Source organism: Labeo rohita, chromosome 25 (assembly GCF_022985175.1).
Source record: "Labeo rohita strain BAU-BD-2019 chromosome 25, IGBB_LRoh.1.0, whole genome shotgun sequence".
In the NCBI taxonomy this organism is placed as follows: Eukaryota; Metazoa; Chordata; class Actinopteri; order Cypriniformes; family Cyprinidae; genus Labeo; species Labeo rohita.
In genome coordinates this window covers 16,085,785-16,096,963 of record NC_066893.1, presented here as the reverse complement: position 1 = coordinate 16,096,963, position 11,179 = coordinate 16,085,785, and the positions used below count along the sequence as shown (strand labels likewise).

General features: G+C 36.1%; 1 protein-coding gene across 12 annotated transcripts in view; it reads left to right on the top strand.

The window, feature by feature from the left end:
* Window positions 1-11,179, top strand: part of ppfibp2b (PPFIA binding protein 2b) — a 79,064-nt gene that overhangs the window by 22,190 nt on the left and 45,695 nt on the right. For 11 of the 12 annotated variants that reach the window (XM_051100048.1, XM_051100038.1, XM_051100045.1 and 8 more), the window contains exon 3: window positions 292-497. In XM_051100048.1, coding sequence (XP_050956005.1) covers window positions 292-497 — 206 coding nt within the window. Of the gene's footprint in view, window positions 1-291; window positions 498-4,238; window positions 4,306-11,179 lie in introns of those variants that run through there. The other variant, XM_051100052.1, reaches the window with a different exon arrangement.

The window sequence follows — 11,179 nt, the reverse complement described above, 5'->3', positions numbered from 1 at the left end:
GGGTGATGACGGTTAATATGATGTGATGATGTATGACATGGCGTGATGTTGCATCTCCCCTGCTCTCTTTCTATTTGTTTTTCCTCTCAAGTCAGTTTTTGTCATATTAATATCATAGATCACATATTTTTTAGTCCTTTTTGCTACTGTGATACAATAAAAAACATGGAGTCGATTTTAAAAAATGTGCCAGATTCGAACCTGTGTCATCCGTATGAGCGCATCACCACTCAGCCAAAGGTCTAACCTCTTTTATATTGTATTTAGTCCATTTCATATTTCCATCCGCAGGTTCCAAGGCTGCGGTGGAATTCAGTAATGGGCTGTACGATCTGGGCTCTCCCGTGAGCGTCGGGCCGCTGTCGGTTCTCCAGCTAGCTGAGGAGCTGAGACTGGCACTAGAGCTGCAAGCCCGGGACGAGGACTGCAACTCACTACGCTCACAGTTGCCCTGCACCACTGCACAGACCCTCATGGAGTGGCTAGAGAAAGGATCGGTAAGCCTATAAACCAATTGTTAATTTAATGTTCAAATAGTTTAACAGTTATTCAGAAACAGCGGTCGGTTTTTATACAGGCTGAAAATTCACTTAACATGTGTCCTCTTTCTCAGCTCATTCACCTTAAGTAACTCATGAGCAATCATAGTATTTGGAGGTTTGATGTTTAATGCTGCTTTGTTTAGTCTGGTGCCATGTTGAAGTTTTCAGTAAGCATTTGGATAGTGTTTTCTTTATGTAAATATTTACGCAACATGCAGTGATGCAGATGTTAACATGTTTCTCCAATGATAAATATGCATTTTTTATATTGCGTTTGTCATGTTTTGGAAACAAAACCTTTTTAATGTAAATGTGGTGACATTATTATAAGCAGCAAAAAGACCCTGCAAGAGTTAGGCTATTCAATAGGCAGCTGTACAGAGTCTTAAAGGGACGGTCATATGTTTTTTCACCCTCCATTTTGTTACAGACCTGTATGGCTTTATTTCTTCAGTGGAACATAAAAGTAGTATATAAACAAGAAAGATATAAACAAAGGAGGGGAAAAAACACAATAAAGCTTTTACAAAGGTGCCCCACATAAATATTTTTTTAATTATCTTTTAATTGTATGTTTCCACACTGTAAAAAGTTTTCACCAATTTCAACTTAAAAACTTAAGTTCAGCAGCTGCCTTTAAATTTTAAGTTAAATCAACTTAAAAGTACAAGTAATTTAAACTAAAATCAACTTAAATCAACTTAAAAGTACAAATCAATTCAACTAAAAAGTTAAATCAACTTAAAAGCACAAGTCATTTCAACTAATAAGTTAAATCAACTTAAAAGCACAAGTCATTTCAACTAATAAGTTAAATCAACTTAAAAGCATAAGTCAATTCAACTAAAAAGTTAAATCAACTTAAAAGCACAAGTCATTTCAACTAATAAGTTAAATCAACTTAAAAGCATAAGTCAATTCAGCTAAAAAGTTAAATCAACTTAAAAGCACAAGTCATTTCAACTAAAATCAACTTAAATCAACTTAAAAGTACAAATCAATTCAACTAAAAAGTTAAATCAACTTAAAAGCACAAGTCATTTCAACTAATAAGTTAAATCAACTTAAAAGTACAAGTCATTTCAACTAATAAGTTAAATCAACTTAAAAGCACAAGTCATTTCAACTAAAATCAACTTAAATCAACTTAAAAGTACAAATCAATTCAACTAAAAAGTTAAATCAACTTAAAAGCACAAGTCATTTCAACTAAAATCAACTTAAATCAACTTAAAAGTACAAATCAATTCAACTAAAAAGTTAAATCAACTTAAAAGCACAAGTCATTTCAACTAATAAGTTAAATCAACTTAAAAGTACAAGTCATTTCAACTAATAAGTTAAATCAACTTAAAAGCACAAGTCATTTCAACTAATAAGTTAAATCAACTTAAAAGCATAAGTCAATTCAACTAAAAAGTTAAATCAACTTAAAAGCACAAGTCATTTCAACTAATAAGTTAAATCAACTTAAAAGCATAAGTCAATTCAGCTAAAAAGTTAAATCAACTTAAAAGTACAAGTCATTTCAACTAATAAGTTAAATCAACTTAAAAGCACAAGTCATTTCAACTAATAAGTTAAATCAACTTAAAAGCACAAGTCATTTCAACTAATAAATTAAATCAACTTAAAAGTACAAGTCAATTCAACTAATAAGTTAAATCAACTTAAAAGTACAAGTCATTTCAACTGATTTTATTGTAGTGAGTTGAAATGACTTGTAGTACTAAGTTGATTTAACTTCAAATTTCAAAGTTGAAACTGGTAAAAACTTTTTACAGTGCGGTTTTCAATTTACTTTTAGTTACACAAATAAATTTACAAATGAACATACACATATTCAAAAAAAATCCACAAAAAACTATTTTTATTAGCTAACAAAAACAACACTATGTGCAGATGACTTGTGCACTATATTCCTATTTATCACCAGTAATTTAATCCATTTTTGTGAAGAATAAATTGAAATCATTAATGACTAAAATCAATATTCACTAAATATCTTCCCCTCCCTATGATTTACTCACCTTCAAGTCATCCTAGGTGTATTTGACTTTCTTCTTTCAGACGAATGCAATTGGAGAAATATTACTAAATGTCCTGGCTCTTCCAAGTTTTATAATGGCTGTGAATGGGTGTTGAGATTTTGAAGCCCAAAAAAGCATCTAACCATCAAGAAAAGTACTCCACATGGCACTGGGTGGTTAATAAAGGCCTTCTGAAGTGAATAGATGTGTTTATATAAGAAAAATATCCATGTTTAAAACCGTAAATCTATAGCTGTGGCTAACTGTCGTACGTAGGTTGTAGGACGAAGTGTAAGCTCTAGTGAGAAGTGACGAATGTGGAAGCACAGAGGAGAAAGCAAAACAAAACGGTCACAAATTAGAAGTACAAAATGAGGATTTGTAAAAAAAAAAAAAGAAAAAGTCAGATGATTTCAGTATAAGCCAAGAGGAGCCTGGTTTTACTTTGCTGTAAATAAAACTTGGTTTTCACGAGACTAGCATATTCACACCGGAGCTTATGCTACGTCTACGTCCAACGTCATCCGCTGGAACGCCACTCTCTTGTGAATATAAGTTAGTGAAAACTAGTGATTACGGCTTACAAAGTTTTAAATGTGGATATTTTTCTTACACAAATGCATCAATTCACTTCAGAAGGCCTTTCTTAGCCCCCGGAGCTGCGTGGACTACTTTTTATGATGGATGGATGCACTTTTTGGGGGTTTAAAATCTCAACACCCATTCACTGCCATTATAAAGCTTAGAAGAGACTGGTTTTACTTTGCTGTAAACAAAACTTGGTTGTCGTGAGTCTAGCATATGCTCACCAGAGATTACGCTACGTCTACGTCCAACGTCATCCGCTGGAACGCTACTCTCTCGTGAACATCAGTTAGCAAAAACTAGTGATTGTGGCTTTATGGCTTATAAAGTTTTAAATGTGGATATTTTTTTTTTACACAAATGCATTGATTCACTTCAGAAAGCCTTTATTAACCACCCGGAGCCATGTGGAGTACTTTTTATGATGGATAAATGCACTTTTTTGAGCTTCAAAGTTTCAACACCCATTTACTGCCATTATAAAGCTTGGAAGAGCCATGACATTTTTAATGTAACTACGACTGTGTTCTTCTGAAAGAAGAAAGTCATATATACCTTGGATGGCTATGGGTGAGTAAATCATGGGGTAATTTCCATTTTTGGGTGAACTGTCCCTTTAAGAATCTCAAGGTCACAACTGTGAACCTAACTGATCAATTCATTAAAAAGATCTGACTCAAAAAAATGATTTGTTCACAAACTATAATGCTTTTTTAACCTATCTGTCTGTATTAAAATAAGAGCTGCTTGAAGAATGTTCAGAAATGTTCCTTTTGCATTCCAATGAAAAAAACCAACAGCTTACGGGGTTGAAACAACATGAGTAAATAATGGTAATTATGATAATTTTCAGCTGAGTGAACTATACCTTTAAGTACAGACTCTTGTCTAATGCAGGGTCTTTTCTCATGTGTCCCAGAGGCAGTTTCTGGCCCAGCGTTTGAGTGCGTATGCGTGTATGTTGCTTGGATGTTTTTAAAAGAGTTCGGATCCCCTCTGAGACATTGATAGGGCTGTGCTTCCTGCCTCTCTCCCTCTCTTCCCTCAAATCCCTCTCTCCACGCAGTCATTCTCTCCTTTCTCTATGCTCTTTTGCTCTGCATTAAAAACGATCTGGTCACCTTTAACTCAGCTTCATCTCTTCTAGGGTAAGTCTACGGCTGACAGCTCAGCTGACAGCTTATACTGCTAGATTATTTTGTTGATCTGTAAATTGACAATGCATGCATACTTGCTCTTTCAGAATAGTGTTTTTCTTGTTTGCTGGTATTGGCAAAAACAGTCACAAGATTCATTTAGACAGTTATTTGTATGTCCTGATGGAAAATGCTTGCACATGATTCTCATCAGTAGCCTGTGGTGATTTCTTGCTCAATGAACATAGAAAATTTTAGAAAGTGAAAGTGCACTAACCTGTTGGCGGAGCTCAAGGATCAATCAAGGGTTGTGTTTTTGCAGGGGTCTGACCCTGATAGTTGAAGAACAAACTACTGTCACATCATTTTGATCAAAATAAGGCCAAAATGATGATTATTTGAAAAAGTATGTTTCAAAAACACTGTTTTTTCATGTTTAAAGAGATAGTTCACCCAAAAATGAAAATGATCCCATGATTTACTTACCTTCAAGCCATTCTAGGTGCATATGCCTTTCTTCTTTCAGACGAATACAACTGAAGTTATATTAAAAATGTCCTGGCTCTTTCAGGCTTTATAATGGCAGTGAATGGGTGTTGAGATTTTAAAGTAAAAAAAAGTACATCCATCCATCACAGAAAGTGCTCCACACAGGCCTTCTGAAGCAAATCGATGTGTTTGTGTACGAAAAATATCCATGTTTAAAATTTTCTAAACCGTAATCTCTACACTCTAAAAAATGCTGGGTTAAAAACAACACAACTTGGGTTATTTGGCAACCCAGACATGGGTAAATATTGGACAGAACACATGGTTATTTTGACCAAGCTGTTTGGGTTAAATGTTTAAAAATTATTATATTGCTGGTTTAAAATGGACTGGAAACACACACAGAATTACTAGAGGCAACAGCAATTATCAAAAGATGAACATTTGTTATTAACCCCCTAACTGTCACCGTTCTGTATACGGGACGCCTACATTTACTACACCATATTACAAATAAATCCTAATCTAATCATGACAGACTATATATTGTTGGAAAGGTCTAAGACTCCTAAATAGATACTTTACAACTGTTTTGTGTTACAAATTATGTAGGAAAAGTAATAGATTAATTTATGACAAGGGTGCACCTCAAAAAAATCTACATCTTAACAGGAGTTCTGACCTTTGTCACAAAAATACGTTCTTTGTTGCCTTTTTCCTTATCATGCTTTAGATATCATAAGAAATTATATGTCAGTTTAAATCTCTAAATTCATCCTTTGAAAGCCATTTTAAAATCAGACACTGCATTACCATTGAAAATGCACATTAAAATCATATTACAAAATGTTTCAGTTCATGAATTATAAAAATGTAAATTTGAATAGTGCATTTTCACGTCTATGTTCAAATTTCTCAATGGTAGTGTAAATAACACCTTTTTTGCCTTGCCAAAATCAGCTCATTAACATTGCATTAAATGTTAATGAGCTCTGCTTGCCCCGCCCTCTCTTCTTTCTGTGGAGTGACGAGCCTGTTTACTTTAGCCGCTAAACTTGCTAACTAGCATGTTATTAGGAAAGGCAATCGCAAAGATTCATAAAAAAAAACCCACTCACTTCTGCTGTAGGTGAAGCTGGATCACGAATGATTCGCGTAAAAATAGATGCATTTATGTAGATTGGGAGGTGCATTCCCTTCACAAACAAACATAATCCACTGCATCTTCAGCGGCTCAGATGTCGGGAGTAAATGACGACCACTATGTTCATTATTACATCCAGCAACACAACACCTCAATCACTCAATAGGGGATATTCTTGTCTAACTTACATCCCTGCTCCGGCATCGAAACAATGGAAGTGGACTGTTACAGCTGATTTAGGCAGGTCTGAGGTAAGACACTCATGTCAATCAACTATCGTGGGAGCGGCCTTCAGAATGTGGCCTCGGGTTTCACTCGTAGCTGAAAGATGCCATGACTAAGAGAACTGCTATAAACAACTATAAACAGTATTGACATTAGAGAACATATTTTAAGATTAAACTCAGTATAATAACGAATAAAATCCATTTATTTTATGCAAAAAGCATTTCCATCCTGCGAAACGACCGCTGCTGATGTAGCTGACTGACATCTCGTTCTTACATGCGTTGCATAAAATAATACAATTTACAGAACAGTAAAGACTTTATAAATGGGCAAAAAAAAATGAATACAAACCTTTATTGCACTAGAGAAGTGCAAATCGGTGATTTCAGAATCAAAAAGCCTGCACTGTGACTAACTGGAACTCAGCAGCTGGGTTGTTTCATCAGAGACAGGCTCAACCCAGCGATTGGATCGGAAAAAAGTAACCCAATGTTGAAAATGACCCAGCAGCTTAGTTACAGATAAACTACCCAGCACCTGGGTAAAAATATTAAAAATAACCCAATAAAATGATCCAACAAGTTCCTTCTTTGACATGAAAATCCTGTCTGGTTTATTTCTTGTATTCGGTCCGTCAACGCTTTTTTTCATTTTTCAAGGGATAGTTCGGCCAAAAATAAAAATTACCCCATGATTTACTCACCCTCAAGCGATCCAAGGTGTAAGCAACTTTCCACTGAATACATTTGGAGTTATCTTACACAAACACACTGATTCACTTCAGAAGGCCTTTATTTTATCCATCCATCATAAAAAGTCTCAGCACCCAATCACTGTCATTATAAAGCTTGAAACAGCCAGAACATTTTTTAATATAACTCTGATTGTATTCATCCAAAAGATGAAAAATCTGCATGGTCCTTTTCCAACGCAGCAGTCCTATGAGCGGGATCAAAAACACTCATGCTTCCTAATTACAGCCGGCAAAAACATCGCAGGAAATGCGATCAAGTCCCGATAGTGAGGCGTTCACATTAAAGGGGCCGCATTACGCTTTGTTCTTACACATCGTATCTGGCCTGTGTTTACATGCTCATGAGGAATGTTTGCGGCAGCTGCAGAAACGAGATAAGAGAGGTGGTTCATCTTATTGACCTGACCTGAGACCTGTCTGTACGAAGAGCGTGTCTGTTTGATAGTATTTAAATATGTCTACTCTTGTTTGTGTATGCGTGTGCACGTGTGTCTGGTGTGTCTCCAGCTCCGCAGCTGTCAGGATCAGAGCCTTTGCCAGGTGCAGCTATACTCCTAAAGCTCTGGATAAGTTGCGTGCTAGGCTAATAAGACACAATTGTCTGTGCTTGATCTCAGGTTGGAACCGTTAATAATGCTTGATAGCTGACATAATCGCAACCTGCTTTAGAATATGTTTTGGAAAAAGTTCATTTGAATACACCAGAAGACACTGCAAAATAGTGTGTGCCTGTAACAGTTTTGAGAGCAGTCCCTAAAGTGACCGTATCCCCACCGTTCTGCGTAGTACACAAAACTCCCTATGACTCAAACAGGAAATGCTCAAAGTGAGGGAATACTAGAAGAGGGTGTAATGGGGATGGTGTGGCATATTGGTTGAAACGGAGGCCTGGTATCCATCACAAGTCCCATACTGAATGTTGTAGCATTTTGTATTTTTTGCACTTGTTTGAGGGAAAATATGTGGATAGTTAACCATTTACTCACCCTCATGTCATTCCAAAATTGTAGGATTGTCTTCCATGAAACTTAAAAGTGAATTCATAAGGAGCATTATATTTTTTTACTGTGTTTCAGGTCTACTAAAGCCATACAGTATGATAACTTTTAGACAAACAGACTGAAATTTAACTATTTAGTGTCAGTGAAAAATCCACACAGGCACTTCATGGCACGTTTATGAGCAAGCCCAGGTTAGACTACACAATTTTAGCCCAATTTTGATGTAGGGTGTCATGAGGATTCATAAACAACAATGGGTCTGGGCATGCAAGATTCAATCACTTGGTCTTGTGTAATGTGTCATAGTGGATGACAACCGATGCCACATCTGTGACACTTCTTGATGTCACCACAGAAAGACTAGCTGTTTTTTTTTTTCTGTAGTCCGTAATGACTTCCATCACATCTGTGACACTGGCCAGTAGGAGCCAGTAGTCACGATGTGAGTCTTAACTGACGTTTTCCTGTCGTAATGCAGTGGATTACGTTTGTTTGTGAAGGGAATGCGCCTCCCGATCTACATATATCCATCTATGTTTATGCGAGTCATTCATGGTCCAGCTTCACTTATACAGCAGAAGTGAGTATAAGGTTTTTTTTTTAATGAATCTTTGCGATCGCCTTTCCTAATAATGCGCTAGTTGGCAAGTTTAGCAGCTAAATGCGGCTGAAGTAAACACAGCATGGCTCGTCACTCCACAGAAGACAGGGTCAGGGTGAGCAGAGCTCATTTGCACTTAAACGAACACGCAACAGAATGGGCTGATTTCTGTTGGTTTTGACAAGGTAAAAAGATGTTTTACACTACCATTGAGAAATTTTAACCAAAGTATGAAATAGACCCTAAAGAATCATATCAACTTATGGAAAATGGGAATCCGATGACCCCATCATGATGACTCATGAGTTCAGTAGGTTTGGCTTAAATAAACTTGCCCAAGAAATTAATAAGTGAACATAATTTATGAAAAGTAACGCGTCAGATTGGCTAGTGATTTGACAGCGTTACCTGCCACAGCTGCTTTTTTATGACCAACCCTGGTCATAACTGACAAAAAAAAGTGTAGTCTGAAACACCAAGAACAATGTTTGATTTGTGAATGAAATGTTTTTGTGTTTTTTTTATTCAGATATTTTTAATGATATGAATCATTTCAGAAAACCTGTCTAAATGATTTATACATGAATTAGACAAATTCTTGACTCAGTTACAGCTCACTAGACCGAAACTTAATACACCAAACAGACCACTTTTATTATCACTGTAAAATATTGTGTTAAATTTACAGTAAAAGAAATTCATAAAAATATGGCGACAATGTTTCAGGTATTACGGGTCAGCATTTTGGTGCCTATATATCCTTAATCATATATTCTGGTATAATGGCAGGGGGAAAAATGCAATTACTAAATAACATAAAATGTAACTTAATACATCCTAATGTATATTTCAACAAAAATTGCATAGTCATATCCGATGTGTCCTTTTACAGTTTTCACCATAAATTATAATGGTTATTCTTCGTTTTTACTCCCGAAACATTTTATTTTACAGTAAAATTACATATATACAGTTGAAGTCAAAAGTTTACATACACCTTGCAGAATCTGCTAAATGTTAATTATTTTACCCACAATAAGAGGGATCATATAAAATGCATGTTATTTTTATTTAGTACTGACATGAATAAAATATTTCACATAAAAGACAAAAATAGTCCACAAAAGAAAATAATAGTTGAATTTATAAAAATGACCCCGTTCAAAAGTTTACATACACTTGATTCTTAATACGGTGTTGTTACCTGAATGATCCACAGCTGTGTTTTTTTGTTTAGTGATAGTTGTTCATGAGTCCCTTGTTTGTCCTGAACAGTCAAACTGCCTGCTGTTCTTCAGAAAAATCCTTCAGGTCCTACAAATTCCTTGTTTTTCAGCATTTTTGTGTATTTGAACCCTTTCCAACAATTACTGTATGATTTTGAGATCCATCTTTTCACACTGAGGACAACTGAGGGACTCATAAGCAATTATTACAGAAGGTTCAAACGCTCACTGATGCTTTAAAAGGAAACACAAATGCATTAAGAGCCGGGAGGTGAAAACTTTTGAACAGAATGAACGTACATTTTGAATCTACATTTTTCTTATTTTGCCTAAATATCATATTTTTTTCATTTAGTACTGCCCTTCAGATGCTACAGAAGATACTTACATGTTTCCCAGAAGACAGAATACGTTAAATTTACCCTGATCTTCAAATTTCAAAAGTTTTCACCCCCCGGCTCTTAATGCATCACTGAGTGTTTGAACCTTCTGTAATAGTTGCGTATGAGTCCCTCAGTTGTCCTCAGTGTGAAAAGATGGATCTCAAAATCATACAGTCATTGATAAAAAGGTTTCAAATACACAAAAATGCTGAAAAACCAAAGAATTTGTGGGACCTAAGTGATTTTTCAGTTACGCGTAATAGCGATAAAGTTCTTCAACACAGATTTCTCTCATGTTCAAGTTGGTCACGCAAATTTGCCGTGCGTACCAACATAAAGATGCTTGGTTTGATGCGTCATACTACGTTACATTACATTAACTACACTTCTATTAATTGTGAGTAAACAATCCCTTTAAATAAGTTAATTATATGATAGTATACAGCCGTTTACATAGTGGCATGTTAACCTACAGGCCTGACAAGATGACAAGGTTATTATATTCTTATCTTGTACTAAACAGACTAGTTTGTGCTTGTCAGTCTCTTCACAGTCTTCCCCTCAGCTGTGTTTGTCCACAAGGGAGACAACTGGACAGCGGGGTTGCTTGTAAAACTAAAAACACATAGAAATGGATGGATGTCTTCCACAGGAAACAGGGTCTTCGGTCTAATGGGTTGCAGCCTTGAGTAAAAACAGATGGGGGAGCGCTGGAAGGCAGTGTGACTGTAAATGTCCCCCTTTCTCTCCCTAGCTGTGTTTAAACAGAGACACTGGCTTGTTTCGGTTCAGACTTGCATCAGAACTTAATTAGAGCCGCTGTCTCACACAGAGAAAAGAAAAAGGCTGAAAGAAAAGATTACAAATATAGAGCCTTGAATGTGAAAAAGGGAGTTGAATGGAACAAGTAACATCAGGGAGTGGAAGTTGTGGATTGATGTTTTGCGTCTAGGAGACACACGCATACGCTGGACTTCTAAGTGTCTGGCTGGGCAGCAGATGTAGGGGGTCTCGGACAGACGTCTGGCTTTAGAAAAGAGGTTTGTGCAGTTGCTTCAGC